Below are 15,742 nucleotides of genomic sequence, written 5' to 3' on the forward strand. Positions count from 1 at the left end.
GAGACAAAAGCTCTTTTCTTTGTCCCAGAGCGGGCTGCGGAGCCTTTGCTCGCGTCGCCGCCTCGGGCCACTGGCCGTCAGAGGAGCTGCTTCTCGCGGAGCTCTTGGGACCCGCAAGATTGCCGAGCTGGGAGGGCCGCCGGGGCCCTGAGATGCCGAGCTGTGACCAGGCCGGCGTACCTGCAACGTTTGCTCCAAGCCGCGGGGTCCGCCTGCTGGGCCTGCTGGAAACGTCCTAGCAACACTTGGCACTTCGCGCCGCGGAGCGCGAGCGCGCATCCGGTTAGCAGCCAGGCGGCGGGCGCGGTGTGGTGCGGGCTGCTTTGCATTATGTGCCGCTCGGCCCTGGTTTTTTTTACTGCCACATTTGTCTGCCTGCAAAAGTGCAGGCCAGGTCCTGCCCCATTCCTTCGGGCGGCCTGGATGTTTTCCGTTGTTCTTGGACTGGGCCAAAGTGGTAAGTTGTTTTGTTTTCTTTTGTTTTCTTCCTTTTCTCAAAGGTCTTGGGCTGTCAAGAAGAGCATCCCAGCCAGGTAAGTGGCCGGGTGACAGCCTCCAACTGCGGAGAACTTAAGAAGGGCGGGTGTGTGGCAGCATTCTCCATCGCAGGCAGCCCAAGGGAGGCCAGGTGTCAACCAAGCATTTCCTCCCTGGTGTGACGGCAGTAACTACTTGTATCAGGAGACACTATGTGTTGCTCAAGGAGGCAGTAACAGAATGAAAGTTTGGAAAGGTGGTGGATATTTATAGAAGCCAGTTTAGCTGTTCCGCTTCGTCTTTGAAGGTGTCCTCCTTGAAGGCATCCTTGAAGATGCTCCCCCATGTTTCTAGCATTTAGGTCCATTACCCACTAGCCTGCATTTGATTCAAGCCTGAGAATGAACTGGTATAATGAGAGTGATGGTCCGGTTTGTGAGTCCCTGAAGGAAAAGGATAGCAGCACACGTTTATTCTACCATAGTGCTTAGCCTGAATGAACTGAACACATATGAAGAATATTCCTGCTTTAAGTCACTGTTTTTTCAGTTCAAAAACCAATTCCCAGCTAAGTGAGATCAATGCCTGAGCCTGAGACTCTGAGACAGAAGCCTAGTGCAAGATTGCCAGCTTTCATTCCAGGCAAGCCACTTTTGTCAGAACGACCTGATTTGGAGAGGATACTTCTTTATAAAGGATATCATCTTCATTTTATGAATCACAAAGAAAAGCTGAAGTCAAATAGTGTATGAAAAGGTGTTTTGGCACTTCTGAATTATATGCAAATTTAAGGTGGCAGTACTGGATTGTTAACAAACAGTAAGACAAAGTTAGTAACAGTAATAATCATGAATTTAGGATGAGTTCTTATTGGCATTAAATATAAGGCAAATATTTATTTTTACCAATGCAGTGATTATTGCCATACTTTTTAGAAAATGTTACTTTATCTGTGTTTGGTCATTGAACCTTTAAATTCTATTAGAGCCTTTCTCTCATCTCTCCTGTTAAAGGAGACTTGTAATTGTTTTGTAGACTAAACTGTTCCTCTATGCTTTGAATAGTCAAATTCCTATATGATTAAATAGAAATTAAAACCATCAAGTCATAACCATATAAATAAGAGTCTATAATGGAAAAATGCTATCAATTGGTCACATATATAGCTGTCTGACATTTGTTTCAAAAAATTTACCCAGCTATGTGAAATGAGAGCAATTAGAATTAATTTTTAACTTGTGGTTGTTTTTTTGGCTTGTAAATTAATTTTAAGTAAGTGAAACTTAAGGCAAAGGGAAATGTAACATCATTAATTGTCTCAAGTGAAATACTCATTTATTGCAAATTTTCCACTGACTATAACTCCATCCTATGTTAATAAGTAACAAAGTATTTTCTGGATTTTGTAAATAGGCACACACATATGCATTAGTAAAACAATCAAAACTTGTGTCAACAAAGTATATTTTGTCCCCAGTAGGTAGACAAAAGAAAAAGCCATACTTGCCCCCAGATTCTGCTAATAATAGTGAGTTTTTTAAAAAAATATTCATTGTGTTTGTTAAGATTAGTCAGGTTCTCCTCTAATAGCTGTATTTCTATCCAGTGACTGTAGCTGATTTGAAGCAAATATTATGAATGGGCTCCCTTGCACCTGCAGTTGTAAAAAGGGAATGCTTATCTGAAATCAGAACAAGGCATCCTTTTCCTGGTCTCTGTCAATATACAAAGGTTTCTGATGTATACTGGTTTGCACTACAGTTAAAAACATGCAAAAAATTTAAATTATAGCCAGGACAAGTCAGAAAATTAGAGATCAGCATAAACTGTTGTACTTTTGTGATATAGCTACAAGTCTCAAATTATATGTCTTCACAGTACAAATTAGATGCTTAAAGCAGAATAGAAATTTAGGTATCAGTTACAAAGGAAATCTTGTTCCCCTGCTTGGTAGTTTACACCAAGGAAATGTTGAGGGCAATAAAGTTAAACAACAACAACCAAAAAACCATCAACTGCACAACTCTGGGTTTAATTTTCGAAGAAGAACTTACAAGTCCCAAATATAATGAATATACAGTGAGCAAGGGGGATGTTATTAGTAAAATCTGAACATTATTCTGATCTAGAAAAAAATTATTGGAGTTTGTTTTTCAACTTTCGTTGGTGGAAATTACCGACAATCAGAGAAACAATAACACCATAAAATGGTTAATGAGTAACTGGAAAACACTAAAGAATACCTAATGGTTAATATTTGAAGAGTTAATGTAGGAACACTTCCATTTCTACATTTGCTAGTTTTGAATGGCTAAACATCATTTTAACCTAAATTTTCATATAACAATATGAGTGAAAAATTTCAGAAATTACCATTTCTTTTTAAAAAGTGGTAGCTATTACCATGAAATTTCATCTTCTATGCATAATCAACTATTCTTTTAACATAAAAATCAACTGGATTACCATTGTTTTGTAAATGTAGTATTATTTTTACCTCAGAACATATTTTATAGAATAAGCCTTTTCAGAATTCTTTATGTTTACCTAAAGTGAAAGGATATTTAAAAGAACCGATGCTTAATTTTTAAAACTCCAGTTTTCCAGATTATTTACACAATAAGCATGCAAAGTGCTTCTGTCTTAAAGTAACTGAGATACTTTTTGATAAAAAAAAAAGCTTATGCTGTATATGAAAAGGGCTTCCCAGGTGGCTCAGTGGGTAAAGAATCCACCCGCAATACAGGAGATATAGGCAGACATGAATTCTATACCCGGGTCAGGAAGACCTGGAGGACGGCATGGCAACCCACTCCAGTATTCTTGCCTGGAGAATCCTATGGACAGAGGAACCTGGTGGGCTGCAGTCCATAGGGTTGCAAAGAGTCGGACACAACTGAAGTGACTGAGCATGTACAAACACACATATGTAAAAAGGCAATGTTTGTGCTGTATATTTTCAAATCATATAAGTAGCTGTTATGATTTGGATAATGCCATACAATTTCTGAGCCCTCAAACTTTGTTCACCTATTATCAAATTATCAGAAATTTCACCATTTAATGGATTTCTTTGGATTAAGCATGGTATTGACATCTGTTTCTACTAATTTTTAACTTTATATTATGGAAATTTTCAAACAAGCACAAGAAGAAAGAAAGGTGTAAGGAATCACCATAGGTCCATAACCCAGCTTCATCAACTATCAACTCAACCCAAACTTGTTTCATGTCTTCCTCCCACTCATTTTCTTTTCCCAACAAGACTCTTTGGAAGCAAATATCTCATATCATTTTGTTCTAAAATATTTCAGTAAATCAAAATACTACTAGAGCAGAAGCACACATTTAATCACAACATGAATTTTTTTGGCTGAAATTTAGGGCCACAAGAACAACCACTATCTTCAAGGGACGAATGTAGAAGTGAGAGAGGCAAGCAAAGACAGACAGTTTTAAGCATCTATTTTGCAGTGGTTCTATTATATAGCTCCACTAAAAATATTTGTTAAAGTATCCATGTATGTGAAAAAAAATGTAATTAATTTATTCTAATTGAATCACAGCAGGTGATTTGAGTTTCAGTTTTAAAGATTGTTCCCCTGTCTCTTGAATTGTCATTTTTCTCCTCTAGATCATTTATAGCATATGCATATCCATACATGCTGTAATAACTCTCATCTTTTATTCTCAGTCTCCTTCATAGCAAAAGTTCTTGAAAGAGTTGTCACATACTTGCTGTCTCCAATTCCCCTCACGTTCTCTTTTAAACCACTGCATTTAGGCTTTCTTTATCTTCTCTGATGTTATGCCACTCTGTTATGACTACAGTGACCTTCCTATTGTCAGATCTGATGATCAGTTCATCGTTTTCATTTTTCTTGACCTGTCATCGGTCAGCGAGTTGATACTGTTGATCACTCCCACCTTTAAGGCACTCTCCTTGACTTCCTGAACCCACATTCTCTCGGTTTAAGCTCCTTATCCATTCTTGATGTTGGTTCTTTCTCATGTTCCAGCCTCCAAATACAGGAGTGGCCCAGGATTCAGCCCTCAAATACTCTTTTCTAGATATATACTGGGTCTCAGGTGGAGTGATCCAGTGTTGGGTCTTAAATATCATTTCTATGCTGACAGCTCCAGTCCTGCCCTCTTATCTAACCTCCAAAGGGTCTAGCAAACTGCCTATTCAAGACCTCCACTGTAGGTCTAGGGCTTCTCTTGCAGATTAGCTGGTAAAGAATCTGCCTGCAATGTGGAAGACCCGGGTGTGATCCCTGGATTGGGAAGATCCTGTGGAGAAGGGAATGGCTACCCACTCCAGTATTCTGGTCTGGAGAATCCCAAGGACTATGTAGTCCATGGGGTCCCAAAGAGCTGGACATGACTGAGTGACTTTCACTTCACTTCACTGTAGGTCTAAAGATAACCTTAAGATATTCAAAACTAAACTTCCCATGTTCTCCTTCAAGCTTGCTCCTTTCACAATCTTCTTCATCTTAGTAAGTGATGTCAGTCTCTCAGTAGTTCAGGATAATACTTTGGCAGTGCCCTTGATTTCTCTAACACCTTCACTGTCGATCCCTGGGTTGGGTTGATGTCTCTGTTTCTCACACATTCAACAGTCAGTTCACCACTTCAACTGCCTAAAAAGCTGACTTTGCGGTCTTTTTTTTTTTTTTTTTGGTTCATTCAGAGTTGATGAAAATTGAATTAATAGTGTAAACTTTTTTTTTTTTAATATAGGATATCTTCAAATGGTAGAACCATATATAACACTTGATAAAGAATAAGAGGACTGACCAGGTAGAAAAAGTTCTTAGAATATTACCAGCTGATAATTTTTTTAAATATATTTTTAAAAGTATGTTTAAGTCTTAAAGATATATTATTTATTCATGAATATATATATGTACTAGGCTAATTAAATCTTGATTGGACTGAAAACATAATTAGTTAATAACAATAAAACAAGGGAAGTAAGAGGATATAGTTTAGAAGAGAAAGGGACATTGTTAAATAGGATTTAATGTAGACAATTAATAAGATAATCCATTTCCATTCCAATTTGATATTTTTATGAGATGTAAAAGTATATATGATATAGCAATACTATATTGCCTTTTCAGTTTTCCTGTACTCCATTTTGAATGATCTTTAAGCAAACAAAATATTTGAGATAATCTGGTTTGTGTTTAACAGTTTAGAGCCTTTTCTGTCCCACCTGTTAAATTTCATTTATCCAGGTATAGTTTATGTTAAATTTCTTACTTTGTCCACCATGCCCTTCCCCAGGGCCATTCTGTTAACCACTAGATGGATGTCAGAGGGTACAGTTTTTATCTAAAGTTCTTTAAACTTTAATAAATGGGGCCTGATATGCAGAGACAATCCAGTTTTCTTTAAAAAAGTAATAAACTATTTGCCTTGTGATACAGTCTTTCTCTTGTTTGTACTTATTAAGCAAAGATGCTCAAAGCATCCTCCTTGAAAGTGCCTATTGTATAGCAGTCTCCATTATTTACATGACATCTTTTCGCAAGTTTGATAAGTCTCAGTGAGGAACTTACATAAAAAAAAAATTTTTATATTATTGAATCTTACCTTACCAAACTGACACAAGGAAACAGTCTTTTTAATATGTTCATTGAGTGACCTGAAAACAGTCATAACCAATTCTGTATTGTTTATGCTCAGTCTTCCTTTGTCCTCAAAACTCTAGTCCCTGATGCAGCCCAGGTCTATACATTTAGAGAAGTTTTGCCAGCATGAGGACTGTGAGGCTTTAAGTATCTTCTCCAGTTCTATATGAAATATATTCTGTAAGCTATTTATTGATTATAAAAGAAGCTATAGAAAAAATAATATTTTATGCTTATGCATATTGCATTTTATTAAATTGAACAATTAGTGAGCTTAATAAGTAGGTGATCTAATTGTTAACCTCTGAAAATGTAACTTTCCCATTTGTATCCAAAAGATGTCTTGTTAAGTGTGGCTTCTATATGTAGTGGAAAGAAAGTGCAATGCTTATGTAATTTCACAAACAACTGGGTACTCTCTCTCTGTACCATGCACTGATATAAACAATCTAAATGACATTAATTTAATCTTCATAATAACACTGTGAGAGAGGTAGATTTGTTATTCCTGTTAAAAGGAATGAGAAAACTGCTGAAACATAGAAGAGATAAGTAACTCATTCAAAATCACGTAGCTAGTAAGAAGAAAAGATGGGATGAAACTCCAGTACTTTGGCCACCTCATGCGAAGAGTTGACTCATTGGAAAAGACCCTGATGCTGGGAGGGATTGGGGGCAGCAGGAGAAGGGGACAACAGAGGATGAGATGGCTGGATGGCATCACCGACTCGATGGACTTGAGTCTGAGTGAACTCGGGAGTTGGTGATGGACAGGGAGGCCTGGCGTGCTGCAATTCATGGGGTTGCAAGGAGTCGGACATGACTGAACGACTGAACTGAACTGAACTGAACTGATGCTGCCTCATAATTCATTTGAAAAAAGCTTCTAGATGTTGCTTGAAGTTATACCTTCAGTGTGACTGTCAGGTAGAGGGCTTTGTAAGGAGGCCCATGGCATATTTGGAAAAAGGTCTTTCATTCATCCCTTCTCAACTGTTGGTGTGCAAAGGGAATTGTGGTGGAAGTCTGGGTGTTTTAGGGTTGTCCAGGAGGCAAGGAAGTGACGGCCACAGTTGAGGGCCCATGTGAGCGCCCAGAAGCCTAGAAAAAGAGACTGGGGCTCCTTCCCTGGAGACTGCTGGATGCCCTATAACGCTGAGGTGCTCACAAAATAACTGAAGAGAGGAGGATAAAGGCTGGCGAATCGGGGTGTGGCCAAAATATACTTTCAGTGGCAGCCCTCGAATACTCCCAACTCAACCCTAAATACTTCTCACTAAGGTTGTTTTCATATGGGAGTAAGAAAGGGAGAACACAAGTGGCCTTATGAGAGTAATCTGGAATGAAACTCTGCCTCCCGAAGGATTTCCAATGTGTTAAAGATGTGTATGACTTGTTATGAGACAGAAAGGAAAAGGGAAAGTTCAGTCAAAGAGTTCAAAGAGACAAAATCATGATGCAAGGCATCACATAATTGACCAACATAGGGCTTATCACATTCCTAGCCACTTGGAGCCACTCTATTATAGAGCTTGATACTCTGTATCATTTAAAATATTCATATTAGTTTTTCCTCCCTGCATTTTTACAAAGTAAGTGTCCCTTCAGCTGTTAAATATTTGCACTGATTAGTCACAGCCAATAGTCTAACAGTATTGGTCATTTAGAGCATAGCATTTCTGGTGTATGCCAGGCTCAAGGCATCTACTGCTATACTTTCTTCAGGCAGAAGTTTTTGCTGCTTTTGTGTGTTTATGTATTTGAGTATTTTCAGTTTTATAACTATTTGACAATCAGCAGCTAGTTCACATCTAAGTTGACTGCCTACAGATTTCTGAAAGTGGTGACAGGTATATAGGTAATCAACATGTAGAGCTTGTTTAGTGAAACTTCACCCTTGTTTCCTGGACAACCACAAAGGGATATGGTATGGGACACTCCTTATTTTGTTGGTTCAGTCAGCTTTGTTAAATCTGGTATCAATGAAGATGTCTAGAGTTCCCACCTTCTCCATGGCAAATTTCCAGATATCTCTGAATGTCCAAAGGTCATGCTTCTTTTAAAGCCTACTCCTTATATGCACAGGATGCTGATGGCTTATTTTCTGGTCACCAACCCACTAATGGCAGAATTGCCCTCTTGCTCACCAGTCTTTTCCATGGGAGTCATCCAAAAAGAGCAAGATATTATGACTCTTCAGGCAGAAGTTTAATGCTGAGACATCGAAAGCTCTATCTAAGCACTAAGATTAACATGATGCTTACATTCTAATTGAAGAGGACAAATACATATTATATATCATGCATATATATGCATGATATGATACATGCATATATATGCATGATATATAATATAATTACAATTTATAATATAGGATATGTATCATGCATATATATGCATGATATATAATTACAATTTATAATATAGGATATGTATCATACATACATGTGTATGTGTGTGTATATATATATGTGTGTGTGTGTGTGTGTGTGTGTGTGTGTGTGTGTGTATGGTAAAATGAAGAAAAAATAAAGCAGAGTGAAGAAAGTGTTCTGAGAATGACTGGGCAGACTATTATATACAAGACAGAGTAGGCCATTCTAATAATGTAACATTACATTTTTTAAGTGTTTTTCTTTCTATGGTAAACTTAATATATTTTACAATGTTTCTTATAGTTTAGCTCCTTACGGAAAATGGGAGGCAAAAAGATATGCTAGGATTTCTAAGCTGTTAACAGTAACAGGAATTTTTTCTCTTTTGCTATTAAAGGGGATCAATTTTTCACTAATGGCTAGGAAGGAAAGAGTTCAAAAGTCATGAGGGAGTGACAAGATGATAAATAAGTGGGTGATTTTAAGATGACTAAAGGAAAATAGAGGGTTTTGGTTTTTAGCATCAATTCTTCGTTCATAATGGCTTATCAAATCTATCCCCTCCTTTTAATACAATGCCACTAGGGTAGGGAAAGCCTGAAATAGCCTTCATTCCAGGAGGCAAATCTTTTGGCAAATTCTATGCATGTCCTAACCAGTCTCCATTATTACAAACTTTTGTCCACATTTTATCTCCCTACTCAGAACCTTCCATAGCTTTCATTGCCTTCAGGCTCCTCTGTATGGTATGCAAAGTTCTTCCAGAACATCCCATGCCTAACATTGTGGCTCCTTCTTCATACTCTGTCTCCTGATCAACCTGTGACCTCCTTGAGAGGAGAAATTGTTCCTGTTGATTCTGTGTTTCCAATGCCTGGCACGCAACAGGCCCTAATAAATTATTTTAAGTAAATGACTCAATGAATGAGGTGAGGATAATAGTGATCAGTTTTAAATTGGGTAGGTAAGCAAATAAGCCATATTTGCTCTAATTCTCACTAGAATTTGATTTTTAAGAAATACACTTTTCTTTTAAAAGTGAGTTCTACTATGAAAGGTTTAACACTATAAAAGATGTTTGTTTCTGCATTCCCAGTCCACTCTGAAAAGCAGTCTCTTGACTTGATAGGCAAATCTTTAGCAAAGATCAAAACAGAGACTTGGTACTTTTTAATCTACTTTTAACAAATCTGTTTTGTTTTTCAAATTTCTGTGATTATTTTCATTGTTTTTAATTAAATATGAAAAGTAACCCTCATCCCTTATCCTCAATGTATATTTTTTAGTTGATAACTGTTTAGATGATAGAAACTGAAATTTGTAGTCATTTTAGCCAAATACTAAAAAAAAAATGTAATAAAAAGACTAGCTATTCTAATAACTTTAATCATTATTCATCCAGATTTTCTTAAAGCATCTATAGCTTATAGTTAATATTTGCAAAGTATATTCTTTATGCAAGACACACTGCTATATATATGGTATGAAAATATATTCTTTAATGCCCACAACCCTCTGAGGTATATATTCTGATAATTGCCATTTTATAGGTAAGCAAACTAAAGAGTCGCTGAATAACTTGCTCAAAATCTCTCACTTAATAAGTAATAGAGCCAGAATTCAGATCTGCATGCATTTGACTCTGCACTCTGAATCATCACTACAGACCATTTTCCAGGAGTAAGAAGAATCTGTATCATGGGGCTTTGGGGCCCTGCTCTGGCCCTCTCCACATCCCAGGAATCCGTGGGGCATGCCTATCCAAAGTCTTCAGTTCCCTTCTAGATCATCTTTAGAATTCTCTGCCCAAACAGCCCCAAACTACTTTCTTTAGACTGTGCCACCCATATGCCAATCCCTAGGAGAGGGGAAATAAATAGAACTTGGACACGCAGGCTGGAGTATCCATGCAGGTAAGTTATAGGCTATTTGTAATGCAGAATAAAGCTAGAAGTGAGAGAAAAGAGGGGCAGATTGAGGGCTGGAGAAATAACACACTGCCAAGTTCCCAACCAGAAATCTGAACGAGTTCAAAATCCTAAACTGAGACCTACCCTTCTAGGTCATTATCAATGCATGCTTATCAATGTAGGAAAACAGAACTTATTTTACTTAGCAGTTTCTTAGCCTGGGTTTAAACTGTTAAATATTTAATCCTGTTATGCCTGCCATCATTTGTACTCTGGTTCCTGGCCCTAAAATAAGTTAGGGACAGGTCTGTCTAGTATATTAAATATTACTGGGGTGAGGATGATAGATAATGAATACACCATATATCACTGAATAAAGAGAACTACTTTATGTCAAGGTAGTTTTGGTAAAATTCTTAAAATGTGTACAGATTACCCTGAATTTTGTTTTCTTGTAATTAGTATCATAGAGTCTAGTGTATGTATATTTTTAATCTATTTTTACTTTTTAATTTCCTCTTATTAATTTAAAACATATTATAGAAAATAACATTTTATTGACATGAATTAGCCAATTTGGTTTAATTATTCAGTTGGCATATATTTAATATCTATAAGTGAATTAATATGTATAAAAAATACTGCCATGTTGCCTTTATGGACTAAAAGTGCTAGTTTTCAATTTAAAAATCAGTTTTAATGTGACTTTCTGTTTTTATAGAAAGTAAGTTAGCATAATTTACATATCAAAGGAAAATGTATTAAAAGTTAAAATGGTTTCCACTGGGATTGTATAATTTAATTAAATGGTGTTCTACCTTTCAACGTAAGGACGAAGATCAATCCTGGTACTGCTGCTGCTGCTTAGTCATGTTCAACTCTTTGAGAACCCATGGGCTGCAGCCTGCCAGGCTCCTCTGTCCATGGGATTCTCCAGAAAAGATACTCGAGTGGGTTTGCCATGCCCTCCTCCAGATCTTCCCGACCCAGGGATTGAACCCCGGTTTCCTGCATTGCAGGCAGATTCTTTACCACTGAGCCACCAGGAAGCCCAAATTCTTGTAAGGAAACTACTAACATTAAACAAAAATGTATTAAAATGATCTTCTCTGACATTTTAAAAGATTCCCAACTGAAATTAGTTCAGGAAATAAGAATAATCTCATTAAATTAAAATTGCAGTGTTAAAGTATAATGGTCTTATTGGATATATACTCTTAAGATGATTCTAAAAGACACTTTTATTTTGAATACTATTATTCAAAGTATTAGCAGTTCATGTTTTAAAACAGCACACAAAGTCAAAAAAGTGGTCTTTCATGCTGACCTTATCAATGAGCCATATATCATTACTTATGTTGTTTTGAAGAGAGTTGTTACTCTCTTTCCTAGGTGTTTTTGTTGATGCTTCATTTTAATCTACATATACTGTTAGATTTGTCAGAGTCGGTTGCCATTCCAGATCAGCAGTGGTACGTTTTGATTATTCTAGAGAACTGCCCCAATAATCACAGCCTCCACGTGGTATAGAATGAGGAACAGAACAGTGACCAAAGGCTATTTCAAGCTATAGTCCATGGGAGACACTGAATTTGGAAGGGCTGAAATGGGAAAGGCTGGCAATGAAGACAGAAGAACAGAAGACTAGAAACATGTTCAGTTCAGTTCAGTTAAGTTGCTCAGTCGTGTCCGACTCTATGTGACCCCATGAATCGCAGCACGCAAGGCCATCACCAACTCCTGGAGTTCACTCAAACTCACGTCCATCGAGTGGTTGGTGATGCCATCCAGCCATCTCATCCTCTGTCGTCCCCTTTTCCTCCTGCCCTAGCCCTGAAGAAATGTGCCAAATACTTATTAGATATGTGAGGTGTGCAGTGGCTTTTGGTCAGGAATGTTTTAATATTTTGGACTCAGCCTCCTTTTAGGATTGAAAGAGTTAATATACTGATAGTAAAATACACCCACAGTCAAGGTAATGTTGTCCAAATATACATATGGTAACAGAGTTCTATCCTTAGAATTGAACCACGAACATACGAACATTTTCCAAGACAGAAGCATTTTTCCTGATTTCAGTGCGGAGCCATATATTCAGTATAATTTCCTAGTAACTGGTGCAGGTACTAGGTAGGAAAAAGAGCTTCATTCTTTTTTCTTTTTTTTTTTTTAAGAGCTTCATTCTTACACAATGAAGGATGACTATCATCCTCTGAAGGAGCTTCAGAATATTATGAGTTTGAACAAAGAAAATATTAAAAATTCAAAATTCTACAGGATCTCAAGAAGGTCCTTAAAAGTGCCAGACTAGAGAATGCCTTTTTTACTCACCTACTCAAGTCAGCCTTGGAGGTCAGGCTGGCTACACCTAATGGTGTAAGGTATTCACTGGCTGCAGCAGAACAAAGAATACAGGAAAGTTTTGGGGTGTGCAGAAATTGCTGTAGAATTGGCTGTTCTAGTTGAAAACAAAGAACTCATTGTAGCAGAACTGAATTATTGGCAGAAAAGAGAGCTAGCTGGTCTCTTTCTTAATATAAGGCATACCTCCCAAGGTATCACTCTATTATTGTCTTTCGTGCATTTGGTTTTGATTTATATGGTGAACTGAGGACAAGTGAACCATGATTTGCAAAAGAAAACCCTCTAGAAATGATACATGAGGCTCAAGTTCCAAGAGAATTCATCTGGAAGATGATAACACTGAAAAGTACACTCAAGAAGGGAGTCAGTTTCAGGCATCCTGAACTTTGATTTAAAATGTCCCTTTCGATGAGTGTTTCATCCACTGCTATCTAGAACCAGAGCCCTAAGGTGAAGCTTTATGTATATAATTACAGTACCCAACCCCTGAGGTTGGTAATGGAAACACAAGGACTAAATATTATTGGTACCAGTATTTAGTTCAGAGAATAGAGCTTGTTTGATGCCTCTTAAAGACTTGAAGACCACACCAGCCACCAGATGCTTGGTGTCATCTACTGGAACTAAGATGGGGTGTTAGAAGGGGTTAGGCATCCTGAGTATGTACCTGGGCCCCACTGAAGACAGCACTGCACAGATGCAAAATAAAGCCCAGGGCCCCCTGATAGGGAGCACATGTTGCGCACCCTTGGCTACTTGGAGGTCAGCAGAGCATTGATGCCTGAGATAATTGTTTTTGGAGAACAAGGCTGCCAGATAGATTATCTGGTGGTAGACCTGTTGGGATAGAAACCAACTTATAGGCGTTTTCAGAAATCATATGTCAGGGATTTGCGGACAAATTTTCCCTCTTAGAAATGTGTTTGATTTTGAAGTTAAAAAAAGACAAATGCTGTTTATGAATGAATTATTTGGTGGTGCAGAAATGTTAGGTCAGTTAGACCTATAATTGGATATTACCCCCTGCTTTCCCACAGGGCAGACTTCTCAAATACTACCCAGATGACATGGGGTTTTCTTTTCTCTTATATTGGGCACCTATAAATTCCTTTGGGTTTAATTTTTTAAACAGAAAAGACCATGTACAGAACTTGGATTTTCTTGGCCCTTTAACTAAATTATATACAGATATAGCTTGGAGATATTTTGAGTTTAATTTCAGACCACCTCAATAAAGCAAATACTGCAAAAGCAAGTCACAAATTTTTGGCTTTCCCAGTGCATATAAAAGTTATAATTACATTATTCTATAGACCATTGAGTATGCAAAAGCATTGTCAAAAAATAATGTACATACATTAATTTAAAATACTTTATTGCTAAAAAATGCTAAGTATTATCTGAGCCTTCAGTGAATCATCATCTTTTTGCTGAATGGGGTCTTGCCTGGATGTTGATGTCTGCTGACGATCAGGGTGGTGGTCGCTAAAGGTTGGAGTGGTTTTATCAGTTTCTTAAAATAAGACAGCAGTGAAGTTTGCTGCATCAACTGACTCTTCATTTCATGAAGGATTTCTCTGTAGCATGCTATGCTGTTTGATAACAGATACAGCAGTATTTCTTTCAAAACTGGAATCAATCCTGTCAAATCCTGCCACTAGTTTATCAACCAAGTTTATGTAATATTCTATGTCTTTTGTTGTCATTTCAAAAATCTTCATGGCATCCTCACCAGGAGTAGATTTCATCTCATGAAACCACTTTCTTTGGTCATCCATAAGAAGCAACTGTTCATACGTTAAAGTTTTTTATCATGAGATTATAGCGATTCAGTTACACCTTCAGGTTCCACTTTTAATTCTAGTTCTCTTGTTATTTCCACCATTTCTGCTGTTATTCCTCCACTGAAGTCTTCAATCCCTCAAAGTGATTCATGAGTGTTAGAATTAACTGCTTCCAAACTCCTGTTATTGATATTTTGACCTCTTTCCATAAATCACAAATGTTTTTGATGGTATCTAGAATGGTTAATCCTTTTCAGAAGTTTTCTATTGACTTTGCTCAACTCCTTTGGAAGAATCGTTATCTATGTCAGCAATAGCCTTATTGAAATATATTTAAGAAATGTATTCCTTAAAGAAAACTTGAAAGTTTAATTTACTCCCTTAATCCATGGTTGCACAATGATCTTGTGTTAGGAGGCATGAAGATGAATTAATCTTGAATAGCTCCATCAAACTGCTTAGGTGACTAAGTACATTGTCAATAAGCAATAATATTTGAACAAAAATTTTTTTTGAGCACTCAGTCACAAAAGTGAGCTAAAAATACTCAGTAAACCATGTCATAAGCAAATATACTCTTATTCCAGGCTTTGTTCTTCCACTTATAAAATGGAATAAGTGGAGAAGATATATCAAAATTCTTAAGGGCCCTAGGCTTTTTCAAATAGTAAATGAGTATTGGCTTCAACTTGAAGTTACCAGTTGCATTAGCTAATAACAGGAGAGTCAGCCTGTCCTTTGAAGCTTTAGAGCCAGGCATTGACTTCTCCTCTCTAGCTATGAAAGTCCTAGATGACATCGTATCTCAATATAAGGTTGTTTTGTTTACAATGAAAATTTGTTTGGTGCAGCCTCTTTTTATCAATTATTAAATGTCTTAGCTAAATCTTCTGGATAATTTGCTGCAGCTTCTATATGAGCACTTGCTGCTTCACCCTGTTCTTCTATTGTACGGAGACTGTCTTTCCTTAAACTTCATGAACCAACTCTGCTAGCTTCAGACCTTTTTTTCTGTGGCCTCCTCACTTCTCTCTGCCTCCAAAGAACTGAAGAGAATTAGGGCCTTGCTCTGGACTGGGCTTAGGCTTAAGGGCATGTAGTGGCTGGTCTAATCTTTTATCCAGACCATTAAAACTCTCTTCACATCAGCAGTAAGGCTGCTTCACTTTCCCATCATTTATGTCTTCACT

At 37.4% G+C, this 15,742-nt stretch overlaps 1 protein-coding gene across 1 annotated transcript in view; it reads left to right on the plus strand.

The window, feature by feature from the left end:
• Window positions 1–330: 330 nt before the first annotated feature.
• Window positions 331–15,742, plus strand: part of ITGB8 (integrin subunit beta 8) — an 89,319-nt gene continuing 73,907 nt past the window's right edge. The window contains exon 1 of the mRNA XM_052639037.1: window positions 331–457. Coding sequence (XP_052494997.1) covers window positions 331–457 — 127 coding nt within the window. The remainder of the gene's footprint in view (window positions 458–15,742) is intronic.

Source organism: Budorcas taxicolor, chromosome 4 (assembly GCF_023091745.1).
Source record: "Budorcas taxicolor isolate Tak-1 chromosome 4, Takin1.1, whole genome shotgun sequence".
Classification (NCBI taxonomy): Eukaryota; Metazoa; Chordata; class Mammalia; order Artiodactyla; family Bovidae; genus Budorcas; species Budorcas taxicolor.